At 37.5% G+C, this 22,577-nt stretch overlaps 1 protein-coding gene across 1 annotated transcript in view; it reads right to left on the bottom strand.

Annotated features, from left to right (window-relative positions):
- Window positions 1-22,577, bottom strand: part of NPEPPS (aminopeptidase puromycin sensitive) — a 101,080-nt gene that overhangs the window by 33,970 nt on the left and 44,533 nt on the right. Inside the window, exons 4-12 of the mRNA XM_017878983.1 lie at window positions 13,863-13,984; window positions 10,194-10,301; window positions 7,331-7,531; window positions 6,798-6,894; window positions 6,652-6,685; window positions 5,926-6,040; window positions 2,386-2,550; window positions 716-820; window positions 230-290 (exon numbers count right to left, since the gene is read on the bottom strand). Of these exons, the coding sequence (XP_017734472.1) occupies window positions 230-290; window positions 716-820; window positions 2,386-2,550; window positions 5,926-6,040; window positions 6,652-6,685; window positions 6,798-6,894; window positions 7,331-7,531; window positions 10,194-10,301; window positions 13,863-13,984 (1,008 nt within the window). The remainder of the gene's footprint in view (window positions 1-229; window positions 291-715; window positions 821-2,385; window positions 2,551-5,925; window positions 6,041-6,651; window positions 6,686-6,797; window positions 6,895-7,330; window positions 7,532-10,193; window positions 10,302-13,862; window positions 13,985-22,577) is intronic.

Consider the following 22,577-nt stretch of genomic DNA (forward strand, 5'->3'; position numbering starts at 1 on the left):
AAAAAAAGAAAAGAAAAGAAAAGAAAAGAAAAAGTTTCAGATTCTGGAGCATTTCAAATTTCAGATTTTCAGATTAGAGATATTCAACCTGACCATAGCTTCAAATAAGGCTAATTTATTTATTACATGGATCCTGACCTTAAGTATTCAGAACAAAAATAAAATGTCCCAGCCTGGATAGAGTGACAATACTTTCTCTCCATTTCTATCTCAAGCTATTAAAGATTACCTGTGGCAGCATTCTTTTGTTGAAACTTGGTTAAATACATGTTCATTCCTTTCTTAAAGTCCTGAGAAAACACAATTTTTAAAAATCCAGGGAAGTCAGATCTCAGAATTTATAGTATATTTGTATATTAGTAATCAAAAACAAACTTACTCAAATACTCAAGTATCAGATACACTGAAATATACATATCCCTCTGATGCCTACTGCCTTTTATTTAATAATGCATACTCTATGCCTTCTATTCTTGCTCTTAAGTTTTACACCAGGCCTCCCATTCCCACTCCCAAACATACTTGCACATCATTCATCTAAGAGACCACAGTAGTCAACTTCAAATAATTGAATTCTCATTCTTTTTGGTCATTTAAAAAAAATGACAAGCCAGAAACTATTTGGAAACTTAATCCAAATAAAGTGAGACTTTTTTTCATGCAAAACTCTATGATTTCACCATAAAAAACAAAATATTAAATTTTTTTTTTTTACCTTATCCCCAATGTAGTCATGCAGCATTCGGATGACAGATGCACCTTTGCTATATGATATAGCATCAAATATCTCATCAACCTCAGATGGATGGCCCACACTGACCTGGCAGACAGTGTGATTCAGGGTTATGACAGGAAGCAGATAGCCTGTAATACTAAATTACATAAAATGCTTTCTAGGAAAACCCTTCTAACTTATATTTTTCTGCCTTTAACTCACTCATAATGTATAATGATGGTCCTCAAAAAAATGTAGTAACTAGTAATACTAAAGTTGAATAGAACATGATTCCTGTCATCCCCTAGAGCCTGGGTTCTAGTCCTGGCTTTGTTCTGCTGGCAGAAAAGCCACTATGGTTCTGTTTATTCTTGGGGTAGTTGCAGAGGAGTCATGAGGAAGACATGGAGGTGAAGAACATTAGATTTCTTGCACTAATTGTAATGACTTACAATTATATGGGAGCCTAATATGTTGAAGTAGGATTATAACTCTAGTTCTTTAGATATAAAATTTATATATATAAATTGAACTAGGGATAGGCTAAGTCAAGAGAATTAAAGTATACACAAAACAGACCCTGACAATAAAATATGTCCAGAATTTTCCTTGATATAAACAATGGAACCATAGTGTTAACCAACAGGTATGATTTCTCCCATACTATTCTTTTTCTTGGCAGAGTTTTTTGCTTTCGTTGCCCAGGCTGGAGTGCAATGGCACCATCTCGGCTCACCACAACCTCTGCCTCCCAGGTTCAAGCGATTCTCCTACCTCAGCCTCCCCAGTAGTTGGGATTACAGGCATGCACCACTGTGCCCAGCTAATTTTATATTTTTAGTAGAGATGGGGTTTCTCCATGTTAGTCAGGCTGGTCTCGAACTCCTGACCTCAGGTGATCCACCCGCCTCAGCCTCCCAAAGTGCTGGGATTACAGATGTGAGCCACCAGGCCCGGCCTTTTTTTTTTTTTTTTTTTTTTCTTTTAATAGAGATGGGGTCTCACTATGTTGACCAGGCTAGTCAAACAATTCCTCAAGCGATCCTCCCATCTTGGCATCCCAAAGTGTGAGCCACCACACTGGCCCTCTCCCATAGTATTCAACAGAAAGGTATTTAATGAATGTGTATGGGTACATAGGCCTTGCTCTACAAAGACCAATTTTTTTTTTTTTTTTTTTGAGGCAGAGTTTCGCTGTTGTTGTCCAGGCTGGAGTTGCAATGGCGCGATCTCGGCTCACCGTAACCTCCCCCTCCCGGATTCAAGCAAACCTCCTGCCTCACCCTCTCGAGTAGCTGGGATTATAAGCATGTGCCACCATGCCCAGCTAATTTTGTATTTTTAGTTGAGATGGGATTTCTCCATGTTGGTCAGGCTGGTCTCCAAATCCTGACCTCAGGTGATCTGCCCACCTCAGCCTCCCAAAATGCTGGGATTACAGGCGTGAGCCACTGCGCCTGGCCAGACCAATTTTTTTTACTGCCTACCTTAAAAAGAAATGTTAATTAGAACTTAGACTTATTAGCTTTTCAAGACTAGAAATATGAACTAGTAAAATCACCCATGCTATTTTCTCTTCTTTTCAAAGTCCAAAGTATCTATATAACAAATTATGTATTTCATTGTAAATGAGAGCAGTCATAGGCTAATGGTTAGAAAGTATGGCTCACTTCAATAGGATGGCTGTTATCTAAGGCGTCAAGCTCCTGGGCACGGGTGTAATCAGCAGAAACAAACTGAGTCCAGATATCATACTCTGGGAAGCAGTGGTCTACACACAGATACTCAATCCAGGATGCAAAACCTTCATTTAACCACAGATGAGTCCACCATTCCTAAAAACAAAAGATGAAAATACTTAAAGAAAATGAAATGATTGTCATTCTACTAATCTAAAACACTCACATGTCCCTTCCACTATACTCCAAAACTTACAATTTAATGACCTAAAATTCAGTTCAAAACATTTGGCAAAGAACTCACATTTCTGAAAAAGAGAGAAGACTAAAAGAGATGTAAAGAAAGGCCAACTGGTGATATCAGAATTATATCTGAGGGTCATTTTCTTTTCCTTTCTTTTTTTTTTGAGACAAAGTCTTGCTCTGTCACCAGGCTGGAGTGTTCCCCAGTAGCTGGGATTACAGGCGTGCATCACTATGCCTGGCTAATTTTTGTATCTTTAGTAGAGATGGGGTTTTACCATGTTGGCCAGGCTGGTCTCGAATTTCTGACCTCAAGTGACCCGCCTGCCTCAGCCTCCCAAAGTGCTGGGATTACAGGTGTGAGCCACCACACCTGGCCAAGGGATATTTTTAAAACATTGTAAATAACTTATCCCCCAAACCCACACAGGGTCTCATTCTGTTGCCCAGGTTGAAGTGGCAGTGGCACCATCGTAGCTCACTGCACTCCTTGAACTTCTGGGCTCAAGTGATCCTCCTGCCTCAGCCTGCCAAAGTGCTGGGATTACACACGTGAGCCACTGCACTCAGTCCTAAGTAACTTTTTAAATACCAAAGGTAGAAAAGGAAGAAGGGGGAAAAAAAATAAGCCCATACATGGAAAAGGAAAAGACAGCAGATAAATATAGGCAAATGGAGGTGGAAAATATAATCATGTAGAATTTAGTATACAGTAAAGGATTATCTCTGAAAAACAAAAACAGAAAACTATCAGAGCCAAACAAAGAAAAGTGGAAATGACTGGGGAAAACCTCTGACTAATGACTCAAACTGAAAAAGAGTACTGCTTATATAAAATTATGTGAAATTAAACAGAAATGTAGTTCAGTAATGAATGGTGTTTAGGCACTTATGGAATATAAAATTATCACCTGTTAAATAAGAATGTATAGTAAATGGAATGGACAAAGAATATGAGTTGACAGATAAAATCAATTTTAAAAAAATTTTAAAGATCTTAATCTAAATTTTATTAAAGTTGATTAAGCCTATTAGTAAAAGAAAGCAGGCCAGGCACAATGGCTCGCTCCCGTAATGCCAATACTCTGGGAGGTCAAGGCAGGAAGATCACTTGAGCCCAGGAGTTTGACACAAGCCTGGGCAACACAGTGAGACTCCGTCTCTTAAAAAAGTTTAAAAAGTAAATAAAAAAATTAGCTGGTCATGGTGACACACACCTGTGGTCCCAGCTACTTGGGAGGCTAAGAGGATTAAGTAAGCCCGGGAAGATGAAGCTGCACTGACCCATGATTGTGCCACTGCACTCCAGCTTAGGTGACAAAGTGAGATCCTACTCCTCACTCCCAACCAGTCCCCCCCAAAAAAGGCCAGGTGTGGTAGCTCATGCCTGTAATCCCAGCACTTTGGGAGGCTGAGGTGGGAGGATTGCTTGAGCCCAGGAGTTTGAGACCAGTTTAGGCAACCTTGTCTCTACAAAAGGCAACATAGTGAAACCTTGTCTCTACAAAAAGTGCAGAAATTGGCTGGGCATGGTGCCACACACCTGTAATCCCAGGTACTCAGGAGGCAGAGCCAGGAGGATTGCTTGAGCCCAGAGGTCAAGACTGTAATGAACCATGATTATGCCACTGCACTCCAGCTTAAGTGATAGAGTGAGACTCTGTCTTAAAAATATATATATATTTTGATATTAAATGATAAGTGGCTATTTGCCTAGTAGCTTCCTAAAATAAACTGGTATAAAATGAAATTTATTTTCCAACCTATCCCCCAGTCCTTGAAATTTCAGTTCTAATATCTAGAATAGTTACATAAAACCAGTAAAAAGTTGTTTAATAAGAATGTACACATTTCCCCTACTAAAATTTATTGCTTGTAGTTTCAAAATAAAATACTACAGTTCTCTCAAAGCCAAGCAAAAAAAATTATTTGGTACAAAGTAGCAAACTCGCTGCATTAGAAGAAAAGGCCATTTCTTCACATACTTGAATACAGGCACCAACACATAGTTTCACATGAAATTGTATTTCTTTTCTTTTCTTTTCTTTTTTTTTTTTTTTTTGAGATGGAGTTTCGCTCTTATTGCCCAGGCTGGAGTGCAGTGGCATGATCTTGGCTCACTGCAACCTCTGTCTCCCAGGTGCAAGCGATTCTTCTGCCTCAACCTCCAGAGTAGCTAGGATTACAGGCGCACACCACCACGTCCGGCTAGTTTTGTGGGTTTTTTTAGTGGAGATGGGGTTTCGCCATGTTGGTCAGGCTGGTCTCGAACTCCTGACCTCAGGTGATCCACCCGCCTCGACCTCCCAAAGTGCTGGGATTACTGCGTGAGCCACTGTGCCCAGCCTGAAATTATATTTCAAAGAATTTTTTTCACCTGCAAAATTTTAAACATCTAAAATAAAAGGAAAAGATTTATTTTCAAGGGTTGACTTTCTGTAGAAACTCTCTCAGACATGTAATAGTTGCTAAATGTTTTACATTCTTATTTATATGACATATGGACTCAATCTACATTCAAATCAGGTTCTGCTCTTTGGCAGCCTAAAATGCTGTCAGGGAATCTAGCTGGCTCCAGAATATCCAGTTATTTAATTGCAGAGGTACATCTAGTTCACTTATTAAATCCTGTGTTCCCAAGCTCTAACACAGTTGGCATTCATAAATAGTATTTATTTAGAGTAAGAGTGAAAAATCAGGACTGAAGGACAGAGATCATTTACTGCAAACATTATAAGGATTTCAAAAGAACAGTTGGAATTTTAATACAGCTTTATTCTGCAGTTACTTTGCAGTTTGTTTACTTTTATTTCATTAAATTTCAACTTAACATTTTAGGCAATGAAAAAATTGACTCCTAAAAACATTTCTCTCTAATTAAAGATCTCAGTTTGTTATTCATCAGGTTACTTTTCAGCTATGAATCAGATTAACAAGTAAGACTCAAGAAACTACAATTAGTCTAGAATCTCACTGCATGATTCATGCATCTACACCTAAGAGGAATATTTTTCTGTCACCCAAATTAGTACCTTGACTTTTCCCATTTGCAGACAAATTGTAGAACAGTTTAGGAAGTGTTTGTTGAATAAAGACTGTCCATATATCCTTGTTCAATGCAGAGATTCTGATAAGCCCTTTCAAAGTGGACCTTTTAAAATAACACTTTTCTATCACTCAATTATTTTTTGGCACAGTGTTGCAGCCAAACTTGAAATACTGTATAGTCAAAATAATGTGGAGTAGGATGAAGATAAATATATTTGAGCACTTAAAAATATTAAATACCATAGTAACAAGATTTCCAAACCATTGATGGGCGAGTTCATGTCCCACAACCAGAGCAACCCACTGGCGGGATGAAGAACAGGAATTTTTTGGATCAATAAGCAATGCAGTCTCCCTGTGTTTAAAAAAAAAAGAAAATTTAAACAATAAAAGTGGGCATGCATAAGTTGGGAAGATTCAGACAGTAAGTGAGATGGACAAGTTAGGCTTTAGAAATATTAGGAAAATATTTCCTAATGTGACACAAGTTTAATTATCAGTTTGTACACTTAGCTCATCTAAGAAGGCAACTGAAAGTAGAAAGCAAAAACTTGTTTACAGACAGACTCTGCTTTTAAAAGTTATTCAACTCACATGTTTATGTTGTGGTGACAGACATGTAAAAATTTGGCTAGAAGATGAAATTAGGGAAGGTTCTCCAAGCTGGATAAATAGCTATGAAACTACTGGCAGGAAAGAAAGGCACTGCAATGAGAAACTTAGCCAAGAATATATCTACAAATGCTACTAACGCCAGATGCTCACTTTAAAATCTTATACCCTCAGACAGTAGCACCAAAGGGAGGGGTCTCCATCTGCATTCTTAAAATGTGCATGGAAGTGGGGGAAGGTAGAAAAATTTACACCAGATCAAAAAGCAGAAGCTACTCAACTGTGATTAGGAGGGAAGCCCTTTGGAAATCAGTGATTGAAAAGATACGGCAGGGTAATACATCATTAACATACCTATAAGTAACAAGGCCCCAGTTCTCCATGGCACCTTCATAAAATAAATATAAACATTTATTGATATATATACATACTCTTGCATCAAAAGTCACACAATTTTAAAAAGTTATTACAATTCAGCAATAAAATGAAATTTACTTTACCAGCTGCAAAGTCTGCAATAGCAATGAGATCAATTTTAGGTAGAGGATAGGGAACATTGAAGTAGTCCTTATAAAAAGGCAAGGTTTTAGCAGCAACCTATAAAAGTATAAACAAAATAACCATCTAATAAATATTTTATTATAATTCATATTGAAACCCACAAAGGAATCCTGTTGCAAGCCAATGTATCTTAAATTACTAGAAATGAATCCCAGGGAGCCCTACCTCCGAAGACTGCCTTAGCTCCAAACTTTGAATACAATGGTCAAACTTTAATCCACTTATAACTTGATATGAAAAATATAACTACGTATTTTCCCACCCATTCCCTAGAGAAATCACTCTTATATTCTCTTATTATTTTGTAAAATAACAAAACACCAAGGTTGGCATTTCCAAAGTTCTATTAAAAACCAAGTAGCACAACTTTCAGATTAAATTATAAATAACTGTACTAATAATTGACCAGAAATGTAAATTCCCCAACCTGGAGTTATGGACTGTTGAAACAATCCTCTTCAAGTACATTTACCTCTAACGCAAATTTTCCTTGCTCTGCTTTGCCAACAGGAGTGTAAACACGGACACACACACCATCTTTTGACCTTGTTTCTACAAAGTCATATTCACCCACAACAAATGCCACCAGATATGTAGACATAACAGGTGTGCGGGCAAACTTCACTTCCACTAAATTTTCATCATCAGGGTATGGTTTCCGGTCAATTACATTCTTTAAGAAATAAAAAAAAAAAGAAAAGAAAAATTTAAATAGGTTTACATTAATACCATAGAGCAAATACCAGCCCAAAACAGTAGGCTTTATTGCATCTCTTTCCTCCTTTCTATTCTAGCATGGCTTATTTCTCTACCCTAATTCATCCAGTGCTTTTATGCTGTCTTTAAGAAGGAAAGTGGTCTGATAAAACTCACACTAAAAAGCTGAAGGCTGAAGTGTTAAAACTACCAAGGACCTGTGAAAGAAAAGAGGAATGGACTTTTCTTGAATACTTATTTATAATCCAGGCATTGGGATGATTTAAGTAAGGGCTTCATACTTTTCAACTGACATAAGTTTAGGAGAAAACGACTTTAATAAAAATAAAACAGGGGCCAGGCACAGTGGCTCATGCCTGTAATCCCAGCACTTTGGGAGGCTGAGGCAGGCGAATCACAAGGTTAGGAGATCGAGACCATCCTGGCTAACACAGCGAAACCCCATCTCTACTAAAAATGCAAAACATTAGCCAGGCGTGGTGGTGTGTGCCTGTAATCCCAGCTACTTGGGAGGCTGAGGAAGGAGAATGGTGTGAACCAGGGAGGTGGAGCCTGCAGTGAGCTGAGATCGCACCACTGCACTCCAGCCTGGGCAACAGAATGAGACTCCTTCTCAAAAATAAATAAGTAAATAAAATAAAATATAATTGCAGAATCTCCCATTTCAAAGGATACGAACTTCTAGATCTAGGGCATTCTCTACCAAAGTTGGCTCTAAGCTTATTTGAAGAAATTTCAACTTTACCTTTGAAGTCCCTAATTTCCTTTGGTGTTCTCCCTCTTTTTCCTATTCAGGCTGTTTCGTCAAGCCCTCTCTCTTCTTCCTTCCAAGGAAGACTTATTCAAGAACACACTGATAAATTCACTCAGACTAAAGTGTGAATGAATATTTCCGTTTAATATATTAGCCTCCTCTTCTATGAATATGTGAGAAGAAAATGACATTCTATTTATGGGATCCTCTCCCCCAGTAAATATGTAAAAGACAGTTATTTTCAGGTGAAGTAGGTTTTTCCATGTTCCCCACACAAGACTGTCCTAGACAATACACTTCAGGTGGGGAATGCTTACCCTGTTTATGAATGAGATCAATAACGCTGGTGAAGAGAATACATTCCAAGAATACAAACAGCCAGAAACCTAAATATACTTCATTACGCAGCTATATCTTTTGAATTGTTTTAACTTTTTAAAAAAATAGAGACAGGGTCTTGCTCTGTTGCAACTTTTTTTTTTTGAGACAAAGTCTTACTCTGTCACCCAGGCTGGAGTAGAGTGGCATGATCTCGGCTCACTGCAGCCTCCGCCTCCCAGGTTCAAGCAATTCTCCTGCCTCAGCCTCCCAAGTAGCTGGGATTACAGGCACCTGTCACCATATCTGGCTAATTTTTGTATTTTTAGTAGAGATGGGATTTTTCACCATGTTGGCCAGGCTGGTCTTGAACTCTTGGTCTCAAATGATCCACCTGCCTCAGCCTCTTGAAGTGCTGGGATTACAGGCATGAGCCACCATGCCTCTATATTTTTTTTAAGAGATGGGGTCTTGTTCTGTCACCCAGGCTGGAATACAGTGGCGCAATCATGGTTCACTGTAGCCTCAAACTCCTAAGTTCAAGAGATCCTCCCACATTAGCCTCCCAAATAGTTAGGATTACAGGCACATGCCACCGTACCTGGCTAATTTTTAAGTTTTAAATTTTTTGTAGAAATGAGGTCTCACTATGTTGCCCAGGCTGGTGTCAAACTCCTGGCATCAAGCAATCCTCCTGCCTTGGCCTCCAAAGCACTGAGATTACAAGCAAGAGTCACTGTACCTGGCTTTCTTTTGACATTTAATAAGTCAAGACCTTTTTCTTTTCTTTTTTTTTTTGAGATAGGGTCTGGCTCTGTCACCCAGGCTGGAGTGCAGTACTGTGATCTCAGCTCACTACAACCTCCGCTTCCTGGGTTCAAGCGATCCTCCCACCTCAGCCTCCCAACTAGCTGAGACTACAGGTATGCGCAACCACACCCAGATAATTTTTGTATTTTTAATAAAAACGGGATTTCACCATGTTGGCCAGGCTAGTCTTCAACTCCTGACCTCAAGCGATCTGCCTACCTTGACTTCCCAAAGTGCTTGGATGACAGGTGTGAGCCACCACATCCAGCCCAAGACCTTTTGCTTTTAGTTATTATAAATCTATTAAACTTGTCACTTAATTAACCTCTCTAAATTAAAAGAAGTAGATAATCTTATAAATGTATTTAACAAGGAATTTGACAAGGAGGAAAATCCTCCAAAATAAGGCTATCAAGAAAAGAGGTCTTGGCTGGGCATGGTAGCTCATGCCTGTAATCGCAGCACTTTGGGAGGCTGAGGCAGGAAGACAGATTGAGCCTGGGAGTTTGAGACCAGCCTGGACAACACAGTGAGACCCCCAACTCTACAGGGAAAAAAAAAAAAAAAAAAGAAAGAAAGCAAAAGAGACCTATTGAAAATAAAGAAAACTAATATTTTATGTTCCTATAATATACCAGGACTGTGGTAGGTGGTTTCATATTATCCCATCTAATCAGCAAACTAAATCTGCTAAAGCCTATTAAAATTTTAGATAAACTTATAAACACATACATACCATGTTTGATAAAGCTACTCTGTCTTTAGGAACAACCAATGAGATATCAAAAGTTGCTTTGATAGCAGGCTCATCCCAGCAAGGAAAAGCCCTCCGGGCATCAGTAGCCTTAAGAAAGGAATATGAAATATAAATACCTTAGAATTAACCTAACAAATTATTTCATAAAGCAGTCACCATTTCCCTCTGTCATTCATTCATTCCCTTGTTCAAATATTTACTTTCTCCTCAGTGCCAGGCAAAAAGCTAGGCATTAACTAGAAAGAAAAGACAACACTTGCTACCACTACCATTCCAGCATAAACATTATCCAGGAACTGTATCTGCTATGGATTTTAACAATATATTATAATTATTTACAATTAAATTTTTGTTTACATTTTAACATTTCAAATTTAATGCCTTCAAATCAATAATGTTAACATAACAGTGCACAGAACAGTAAAGCGTATGCTATAAGAATTCAAAATTGGGAAAACATGGTAAGTTGTCTCTCTGGCTTTTATTTTTTAATTAAAAATAAAAATATTCTTAATCTTTGATGTGCTTTGTTCTTTATCTGGAATGGCAGCAATAGGAATAAAGACAGATACTCTATCAATTCAAAACAGGTCATTCATTTAATGGCACTTCCATGTGCTACACATAAAACTGTCGCCACTTGACCTACTTGAGTCCTTATTCTTTCACTAAAAATTTTAAAAAGAGCAAACTTATGAAAGCAAAATAAAACTTAGTGGTTCTGCAGGGTATCAGTTATAAAAGAAGGAAACTTTAGTAAACAGAATGTTCCATTTATTTAGTAAATAAAATGGAACCAATGACAAGATTCTGTATCATGAAAAGAAACAACAGGCCAGGTGTGATGGCTCACGCTTGTAATCCCAGCACTTTGGGAGCCAAGGTGGGTGGATCACCTGAGGTCAGGAGTTCGAGACCAGCCTGGTCAACATGGTGAAACCCCCATCTCTACTAAAAATACAAAAATATGCCACGCGTAGTGACACGTGCCTGTAATCTCAGCTACTCGGGAGGCTGAGGCAGGAGAATGGCTCGAACCTGGGAGGTGGAGGTTGCAGTGAGCCAAGATTGTATCACTGCACTCCAGCCTGGGTGACAGAGCAAGACTCTGACTCAAAAAAAAAAAAGCTTATAGAAAAGGGTTTCTCCAAGGAAAAAATTTTAGATGGCTGACTACATTCTCAAAAACATTAAATAATGAATTCTATCAATGAATAAATAAGACATCTGAAAAGAAAGGAGAGTATATGGAAAGAAATGGCAGCACAGAAGCATTTAAATTAGAAGCAGCAGCAGTAGAGAAATGAATTTATACTAGAGGAAATTAATGACATAGATAACAAGATTTAAGTTTGAAACTATCTAAAGGACAAAGTGATAAAAGCAATTAAACATACATTTGAGAGACAGATTCTAGAGCTAAACTGAGTATTAACTGAGAAGGGAATGGAACGGATATCACAGTGAAGATATAACAGAAAAACTCACACTGAAAAAATATCTGAAGGCCGGGCGCGGTGGCTCAAGCCTGTAATCCCAGCACTTTGGGAGGCCGAGACGGGCAGATCACGAGGTCAGGAGATCGAGACCATCCTGGCTAACACGGTGAAACCCCGTCTCTACTAAAAAATACAAAATCTAGCCGGGCGAGATGGTGGGCGCCTGTAGTCCCAGCTACTCGGGAGGCTGAGGCAGAAGAATGGTGTAAACCCGGGAGGCGGAGCTTGCAGTGAGCTGAGATCCGGCCACTGCACTCCAGCCTGGGCAACAGAGCGAGACTCTGTCTCAAAAAAAAAAAAAAAAAAATCTGAATCTAAAAATCAATAGGGTTCACCAAGTACTATGCAAAAATCAATGAAAAGTGAACACCTGGTTTAAAAAACAGTTTAATTTTCAGTCAAGATATAATTTAATAAGCAAGCAGAAAGAAAATCAAGCAAAATGAAACAACATCTTACCTACAAAGGAAGAAGTAACATTTTAGTCTGTGACCCCTCCTCTTGAAAAAGTGAGATGTAGAAGACTTCGGAACAATATTCATAGACTTTTGAAAGTGAAAAATTGTAAGCCGATTGTACTACTCTCACAATTGAATGAGTTGGGTCTATTACTCATGGCAAAAGATAACTCACACCATAGGAAACCACTGGTCTCTCCGTAAGAATGTAAGAAAGAACCCATCATACAATTTGGGATTTGGTTTACATGATTTGGAAGAGGGTCTAAGTAAGCAGGGATTCACTCTAGATTGAGTGCTGCAAGAAGTCCTATGAGGCAATTCGACGGGTAGGTATCTCAATAAATCTTAACTATATGGAGGCCAGACTAGAGCAAATCTAAAACTGTAATTGGTAAAGAAGCAGTAGTCACTCATTTTAACTGAGAGATGGAGATGTTTGTTATTTTGCAGGTAGCATAGTGATCTTGTATGCACTGTGCCTAGGCAAAATTACGGATGCCCTTGTCTCACTTTATTATGGTCTCAAGTAGCCTTGTCTAAAGTTGGTATTCTCTAATATTATGTCTAATAGGGAGAATAACATGGGCTAGCTGTGAGTGCCAGACAACTTCTGGATGTCAAAACTGCTCTTTTTACTTTTTTTCCATCAACAAATCTACATACCCACTAAATCTGGTCATGTATAAAGGCAAATGAAAGATTTTTCAGATATGCAAAGGCTCAGGAATTATATTACCCATATACCTTCTCCTAAAAAAAATTGTTTAGAGACGTACATCAGCCAACCATTCCAGGATGAAGTGTTCAAAGCAGGTAGAGACAGGCATTGGAATCATTCAAACATAGAATTAAACCTAAATATCTGTGGCAAATATTATTCTAAACAGAAGGTAACATAAAATTATTGAAAGAGAAGATACATCAGGTAAAACAAATTAGGAGTAAACTGGATAAAAAATTTCAGGTTATCCCAAACAAGCAAACAATATAGGGATATGGGCAGAAACATAAGAATGGATACCATGAATTATTTCTTTATCCATATTGAAATGTATAGAAATAAATTTAATTAGATTTAACACTTAAAAGTACAACTAGCAGATTCAAAACAATTTATGTAATTTGCAAATACTTGATAAATAAAAATCACCCTGGCCTACGTAGGACTCCAAATATACACACACACACACACACACACACACACACACACACGCACACACACACGGAGAAAAAAGAAAAAAAAAATCAAAGACAGCACAGGTGCTACAGTAAGATAAACAAAAGACGTCAAAGAAGGAAAGGAATGCTAGAAAACAGCTAATAATGCTGTAGGAAAAGCCACAGATATCAAACACTAAGAGGACGATTTTAAGAAAGGTACACAGTATACAGGCAATTCAGGTATCAAAATGTGTCGTGTGTTTGAGTGTGTGTGTGTGTGTGTGTGTGTGTATAACTGTATATAATCACTCCCCACTCCATACCCTTAATTCCCTCCTTTCTGTAGGCTAAATATAAAATAAAAATTCTATTTTTATTAGATTGTGAATTATTATTATTTATTAGTTGCGAATACAATCATAGCCAAGGGCACCTAGCCTCAAATAATCACCCCACATAATAAAACGCAGCTTTGTCAGAATGCCTAATTTAATAATAATAATATTTTAGAGAAGAATAACCCATACCTCAAACTGTGTCACAGCAGCATAGCGCACCTCTCCAGAAGGGGTAGTGTATTTACTTCTATAGAAACCTTTCATTTTGTCATTCAGCTCTCCAACAAAATCTATCTTTAAGGTTCCCGTACCTGTGATTGAAGACAGATAAAACACACTTTTATGGAGATGTTAAACACAGTTATCAAAAATATATCCTCAAGACACTATATTCAGTTAGCTATTTACAATGTTCAAATCATTCCTTCTTTTTCAAATATTCCTCCTGGCAATGGAGAGAATACAGTACTTACTAAAGTAAAAGGCAGACTAATCCTAAAATAACTCTTGAAAGTCATGTTTAGGGTTACTGCCTAGAAAGTTATTAACTTAGCCTGAAACTACCCATATGTGAAAATAAGAACAAGAAAGGAAACAAACATTTATTTTTAAATGCCTGACATGTGCTATTGTGTATAGTGCTTTTAAAATATACATAATTATTTATAAACCTGGAAGTAGATATTGTCCCCATTTTTTCAGATGAGGAAACTGAGGCTGAGAAGCTAAATAACTTGCCCAATGTCATACAATTAGTAAGTAATGAGAATGGGATAAAATGTGTTAAGTCCAGAATTCATCTCTCCTGCCAATTATAACACTGTGAATTGGTCTTTTTTTTTTTTTTTTTTTTTATTGGAGAGACTTTTTATTTAAGGCAAAATACCAAAATGGCTCTCTGGTGTAGGTGATTTCTACTTTTACACTTAGCTTGTACATGATCCCCTAACCTTAATTTCTTTCTCCTTCAGGGGCTGATTTGGATTGACTTGTTGAGAATGGTATCCATTATTACTGAGAATTGGTCCTTTTATACAACTTCATGCGTAGAAAGATAAATGTAGCCAATTACTCTGTCATCAAGATAAGACACTAAATGTTTACTCCAAATGGAACACTGATTCCATAATTTTGTAAGGCGCTATAGGGAAGACCAATGATCTGATGAGCAACAGGGCATAAAACAAATTCTTACAAATCACCTCAATCATTTGAAATCTGACAAAGAAATACATTGAATTAATAAATTATTAAATGCAAATAAAAATACAACTTAAATATGTATTCTATTGTTGTATAAGAGCAAAATAATTTAGACCAAAAGTGAGCTTTTTTGAGTTTATTAGTTTCTTTTACAACATACAAAATTGTAATTATTATCTAGTAATCATCTGCTAAATACAGATGCATGGCAAAACAGTAATCCCATTCTGTGTTTTACAAATCAAGTCACAAAAAAAGTAGAGGAATGTTGACTTTTTAGTTGATCCTTTTAAAGGCTCTACTTATATCAAGATTTAAAGCATGAGAAGTCTAACAAATCAAAGATAGGGCATGACTATAAAGTAATTAACCAATCATACCAAACTTTTATATCCTAATGTTTCAAATTGTCATTTTGGAATGCTGAAGAGCAATAACATTTGACATTGTTCAAAATGTTACGACTTTCTCTCTTTTTTTTTTTTGAGACAGAGGTTCACTCTGTTGCCCAGGCTGGAGTACAGTGATGCAATCTCGGCTCGCTGCAGCCTCCTCCTCCTGGGTTCAAGCAATTGTTGTGCCTCAGCCTCGTGAGTAACTAGGACTACAGGCAGGTACCACCACGCCTGGCTAATTTTTGTATTTTTAGTAGAAACAGGGGTTCGCCATGTTGGCCAGCTGCTCTCAAACTCCTGGCCTCAAGTGATCCGCCCACCTCGGCCTCCCGAAGTGTGGGATTACAGGCATGAGCCACTGTGCCCGGCCCCTCTGACATTCTTTTGAATGATCTCAAAGTCAAATATTCATCTTATAAAGTTGAATTTGCTTTTGGAAAGGACCAAAAGTTACGAGGAGTGCGAGTCTACAGAATAAGTGAATGACAAACTACAAATTGTTTCTAGCATGATGCCTCAAACTGGTTCTGAAAGTAATTTAAGTGAAAATTTCAGACCTTTAGAGCAAAGTCATCACCAATGAAAGTGCTATATTCTTAATGATTCTGAGAAAAAAACAATTCAACTGAAGCTTTACTGAATAGATATTTGTGATGTTTATTTTTTAAAATCAGATACTTGTGAATATCTAAAGAGGACAATGAATACTTTTTTCTTTAAAGAGAATGACAGGTTACTGAGACAGTATATATGAATACAGTAAAATCACTGATAATTCTAAATGATGCTAAAATTAAACTATAAAGCAAAAATTTAAATAAAAATTATTAATATTACTATATATATCTTATAGAATATCACTTATATTCTAAAAAAGCAAATGATATATCACATATAATAAGAAAGTTAGCAAAGAAGCGCGTCTAACAGGAATAATAAAACCTACTACCTTAATGGAAAAAACTATAATGATAGGAAATGTTACAATTCCGTAAGTGGAATTGCCCAATCTGTTTCACTAAGTCAATCAACTGTTAAGATGTTTTTTAAAAATAATTCGTATTTCACGGTAAATCTACTTGCATTTTTTTCCTAGTTGGAACAAAAGTGGATTTAAAACTCATAACTAAATAAGAAAGGCTGCTTACACTTTTACTCGGTTTTAAATCTCCAAGGCCATCAAACCATAACAAGATATTGACAGTGACCACTTCCAAAAAGTGGCATACTAAACAAAATACAAGTATTGGAAAGAGTTATTACCTGAAATTCAAACAAAACACAAGTTAAAGTATTTAAAAATCATTAATAAATTTAATTAGTGTCACATTATATGATACCAATTACAAAGTATTTACTTACTATTCAAATAGTAGAATTTTAGGGCAAGTAGGAGAAAAAAATGACTTTTTAATAAACTTAATTTATCAAATTTACACCATATTAATGAACTGATTGCCAAATTGTCTAATTTTACACCTATCAACACACAAAATTTACACCACTTCCTCAAATTAGATACCTTATTTCATATCCAATGTATGAAATATTTATCTGTTTGGGGTTATAAACCTTTTGAAACATACATCAAGCTCATTTATAAAGTAAACAACTGAAAATTGGGACTTCCATCAAAACCTTAAATGTTTAAAGCTTAGGAGAGTACAACAATTGTAAAACCTGGAGTAAATCTTGAAATACTTTAATAATAAGAAATTTAATGAGCCTACTAAATGCTATAAAAATAAAGAGATTAATTTATACAAAAGGGAAATAAAGGTCTTTGCCTTTGTGTCACCACTTCTTTTTTTCTTTTGGAAACGGAGTCTCAGTCTGTCACCCAGGCTAAAATGCAGTGGTGCAATCTTGGCTCACTGCAACCTTCGGCTCCCGGGTTCAAGCAATTCTCCTGCCTCAGCCTCCTGAGCAGCTGGAACTACAGGCGTGTGCCACCAGGTCTGACTAATTTTGCTAATTTTGTTTTAGTAGAAAAGGGTTTCGCCATGTGTCACCACTTTTTATTACCTTGTTTTTGACTCTTCAAAATGCTGACAACTACCAGTGTTTCTCCATATAAAAGCCATTCTCAGGACCCTTAGCTACTAATTCTAAGGTGGTTAGACCTTACAGTAATTATGGTAATTTAATCACTATTCCAGAATGGTGCCAATTTCAGAAAAGTAGGTTTTACTTAGCTGTATAATAGCTTGCATTACTGTTAAATTTGATGAAGCTAAACACAAAGGTTATTAATGTCCTCCTAAGATAAGCTCAGTATTTGCTTCAATATCAGACAGATCACTTGTGCAATCTGTACTGAAAAAGATTAACTTCATTCTTAAAGCAAACCTTGGGAAAATGTGAAAGCCAATGATTTCAAGCAGATATTCAATAATTCAATATTGTTGGCCAGGCATGATGGCTCACACCTGTAATCCCAGCACTCTGGAAGGCCGAGGCGGGCGGATCACGAGGTCAGGCGATCAAGACCATCATGGCTAACACGGTGAAACCCCGTCTCTACTAAAAATACAAAAACAAAATTAGCCAGGCTTGGTGGTGGGCACCCGTAGTCCCAGCTACTCGGCAGGCTGAGACAGGAGAATGGCGTGAACCCAGGAGGCACAGTTTGCAGTGAGCTGAGATCATGCCACTGCACTCCAGCCTGGGCAACAGAACAAGACACCATCTCAAAAGAAACAATAGTAATAATGACAATAATAATTCAATATTGTCACATCTGCAAAATAATTTTTCTGTTCTAATATTTATATCAATTGTTATATTAGCTCGAAATTGTTATACTGGCCAAAAATGTCAAAATTATGTTAAATTATACTATACTAATGGTCATAACCTTCTCTGACTTGTTTCTGTTATTATTTGAAATAGCTTCACCATTTAGCATGTCTGCTGTAAACAGACCTTATCAAGAATGATGCATCTCTTATATACTACTAATAAATGGCCTCTAATATTTATAGTTAAGGGGAAAAGAAGAAAGGTGCAGAATATTATGTATGGCATGGTGATTTCTGTGTTCTTAAAAAGTATAAATGCTTACAAAAGCAGGGTATTGTTTTGAAAGGAAAATTTCATTTCTTTCCATTGAGGAATAGAGATGAGAAAGAAGACAGGGTAGAATGGCAAACAAAATTTCATTGCATAGCATTTGAATTTCAAACTATGTAAATGTACTATGTTTTTGAAATATTTAATTTGAAAAATAAAGATAGCACAATGTGGTGGTTAAAAGTGCAGACTTTTGGCCGGGCGCAGTGGCTCACGCCTATAATCCCAGCACTTTGGGAGGCCGAGACGGGAGGATCACAAGGTCAGGAGATCAAGACCATCCTGGCTAACACGGTGAAACCCCGTCTCTACTAAAATACAAAAAATTAGCCGGGTGCGGTGGCGGGCGCCTGTAGTCCCAGCTACACGGGAGGCTGAGGCAGGAGAATGGCATGAACCTGGGAGGTGGAGCTTGCAGTGAGCCAAGATTGCGCCACTGCACTCCGGCCTGGGCGATAGAGCAAGACTCTGTCTCAAAAAAAAAAAAAAAAGTGCAGACTTTTGAGTTAAACTGCTTGGGTTTAAATCCCAGCCATGCTACTTACTAGCTATGTTACCTTGGACAAATTATTTAAGTTAATGAAATCATTGTTCTGCCTTAGTTTATCTATAAAATAGAAGTAACAGAATCTGGCTGGCATAGTGGCTCATGCCTGTCATCTCAACAATTGGGAGGATGGCAAGATCCTCACTCTGAGGTAGGAGGATCACCTGAGGCCAAGCATTTGAGACCAGCCTAGGCAACATAACGAGATCCTGTCTCTACAAAAAAAAAATTTAAAAATTAACCAGATGCAGTGTCTTGTGCATGTAGTTCTAGCTACACAGGAGGCTGAAGTGGAAGAATCACTTAAGCCCAGGAATTTGAGGCTGCAGTGAGCCATGACTGCACCACTACACTCTATCCTGGGTGACAGAGAGACTTTGACACAAAAAAAATCTACCTCAAAAGGTTGTTGAAAGGATTAAATGAATTAATATTTTTGAGGCACTTAAAACAGTACTTGGCACAGATTATGTCTCATGTGTGTGTATGCGTGTGTGTGTAATACATATGTTCTATCATGTTAGAAAGTTTCTGTCTACTCTTCCCTGAATTCTAGCAAATAAACTGATTCCTTTTGACAAATATAGAATGTTTAACTTTTTAAACTGAATGAACAATGGTTACCATATTTCCTAATGCTGAACAATTCAATCTATGCTTTTATTTTCTATACTGGCTAGGTTTATACATCTTTTGGGAGTATTTTTAAATACCAGTTTTTTAATATTTCTGCCCCTCACTTATTTGTTTCTGATCTTAAACCTTTCTTCTACTTTCTCCAAGTTACCTTTTCTTTTATGAGTTTAATGATTAGCTAATTAATTTTCAGTCTTTCTTCTTAACTAAATATCTTAACATTTTATCTGCATATGAAACATGTTTATCCCTCATGTTTCGTATGTGGTAATTTCATTATTCAGTTCTAAATATTTTCTAATTTCCATAACAAGTCTTATTTGACTCAATTATTCAGAGGTATAATTTTTCCAAATATATAAGAAGGGATTTTTTTCATTCTCTTTTTCTATTGACTTCTAATTTTTTCACAGTGTAAACATAGAATATATATAGTCTGTAATGATATAGATTTAAAACTCTAAAAATTTTAAATTTCTGCCGGGCGTGGTGGCTCACGCCTGTAATCCCAGCACTTTGGGAGGCCGAGGTGGGTGGATCATGAGGTCAGGAGATCGAGACCATCTTGGCTAACATGGTGAAACCCTATCTCTACTAAAAATACAAAAAATTAGCTGGGCGTGGTGGCAGGCGCCTGTAGTCCCAGTTACTCAGGAGGCTGAGGCAGGAGAATGGCGTGAACCTGGGAGGCGGAGCTTGCAGTGAGCCAAGATCGCGCCACTGCACTCCAGCCTGGGTGACAGAGTGAGACAGTTTCAAAAAAAAAAATCCTCTTCCCATTTTCTCTGCTTTCTGTTTTACTACATGGATGTTGGTTCTGCTGGACTGGTTCTCAAATCTACTTTTCTGTTTTCTATCTGTTTTTCCTACTGCTTAGAAGTTTCCTTAACTTCATCTTTAAAACTTCTCCTGGGTTTTTTATACCTATCATAATTTCCAAGTTTTCCTGCTATAATTCTTCCTATCTGATGGCATTCTGTCCTGTCCTTGTTTTTTTGTTTTGTTGTTGTTGTTGTTGTTGTTGTTGAGACGGAGTCTCGCTCTGTCGCCCAGGCTGGAGTGCAGTGGCCGGATCTCAGCTCACTGCAAGCTCTGCCTCCCGGGTTCAGGCCATTCTCCTGCCTCAGCCTCCCGAGCAGCTGGGACTACAGGTGCCTGCCACCTCACCCGGCTAGTTTTTTTTTTGTATTTTTTTTAGTAGAGACGGGGTTTCACCGTGTTAGCCAGGATGGTCTCGATCTCCTGACCTCGTGATCTGCCTGTCTCGGCCTCCCAAAGTGCTGGGATTACAGGCTTGAGCCACCGCGCCTGGCCTGTCCTGTCCTTGTTTAATGAATGCAATGCTTTCTCTTAACTCTCTAAGGATAGTAATTAGCTTTGGGTTTTTTTGTTTTTTTTTAACTTTCTTTAGATTTGTCTTTGCTTCTTCCAACTTCCTTTATTTCTATTATACTTAAAGTTTTGCTTTTTGCCCTATCTTTAATTAGAAACTTTCCTCAAATGTCTGTTAAATGCTACCCCAGGGACTCTGGGCTTGGTCATGCTATTTGCTTTGGCCAATGAAATGTGAGTAGACATCAAGTATAACACCATCATACAGAAGTTTTACTTTTTATTTTATTTTTTATAGAGACAACGTCTCCCTGTATTGCCCAGGCTGGTCTCGAACTCCGGGGCTCAAGCAATCCTCCCGCCTCAGCCTCCAAAAATGCTGGGATTACAGGGGTAAGTCACCACGCCTGGCCATGCAGAAGTTTTAAATGTATCTTTGTGGTCTGGCTTTCTCCCCATACCTAAGCCTCTGCCCTCTGCCACGCAGGATACAGACAGTGGCTGCTCACTCACTACCGGTCCTGGAAAGACAGTTGGGAGCCAAGTGGAGCCAGCGGAGTTGGTGATATGGCTGCATATGATCAGCAGTCTTCATGGCTCATGTGTAAGAAAGGAAGAAATCTCAGTGGTTATAAGCCACTAAGATTTGTGATCCTATTTGTGAGTTAAATTACACACATAAATTTATATATACATAAGAATATCTCTAGACAGATTTACCAGACAAAGGAGGTAGAAGAAATCGGAGAAAGAATCTCCTTCCTTTTCACATTATATTCTTCAATAGCTTTTAACAAATGTTCATGGCAAAACATTTTTCATTTTGTTTTGTTTTTTGAGACGGAGTCTCGCTCTGTTGCCCAGGCTGGAGTGCAGTGGCACAATCTAAGCTTACTGCAAACTCCGCCTCCCGGGTTCACGCCATTCTCCTGCCTCAGCCTCCCAAGTAGCTGGGACTACAGGCACCCACCACCACACCTGGCTAATGTTTTGTATTTTTAGTAGAGACGGGGTTTCACCATGTTAGCCAGGATGGTCTTGATCTCCTGACCTTGTGATTCGCCCACCTTGGCCTCCCAAAGTACTAGGATTACAGGCGTGAGCCACCACGCCTGGCCCATTTATTTTTATAATAATCACACATAAAAGGCCTCCAAGAGCACTGAAATAAAAGACTAAACATCTCTGATTTAAGTTTTTTTCTAAAAATAATTTTATATTAATTCAATAGATTCTCAGTAGGAAAATTCTGAAAATCAGATAAAAGACATAAATAAGAATAAAAATCACCAATTATGTCAATACCCAGACATAACCCAGACATAATTATCATTTTATTTGTGTCATTTAGAGACATGATTCATCACCTTAAATATGTAATTTTATATTCTGCTTTTCAATTTTACATTATAATAAGCACTTTACAGTGTTAAGAATTCACAAACCTCACTTTTAATTGCTAAGTATATTTCACTATATAGATATGTCATTCCTGGCTTAATCATTTCCTTAGTGTTGAACAAATATATTAATTATAATTTTTTACTACCATAAGTAATATCTCAGACACGTCTGGGCATAAAGTATTTTCTGTATTTATGACTTTTCCTTGGGATATATATATTCCTATTAGCAGAATTGCTGGGTCAAAAGACGTGAGCATATTTAGGCTCTGGATATACTGCCAGGACACTTTTCAAAAAAATTACATGGATTTAT

Source organism: Rhinopithecus bieti, unplaced genomic scaffold (assembly GCF_001698545.2).
Source record: "Rhinopithecus bieti isolate Rb0 unplaced genomic scaffold, ASM169854v2 scaffold_10685, whole genome shotgun sequence".
Lineage (NCBI taxonomy): Eukaryota > Metazoa > Chordata > Mammalia > Primates > Cercopithecidae > Rhinopithecus > Rhinopithecus bieti.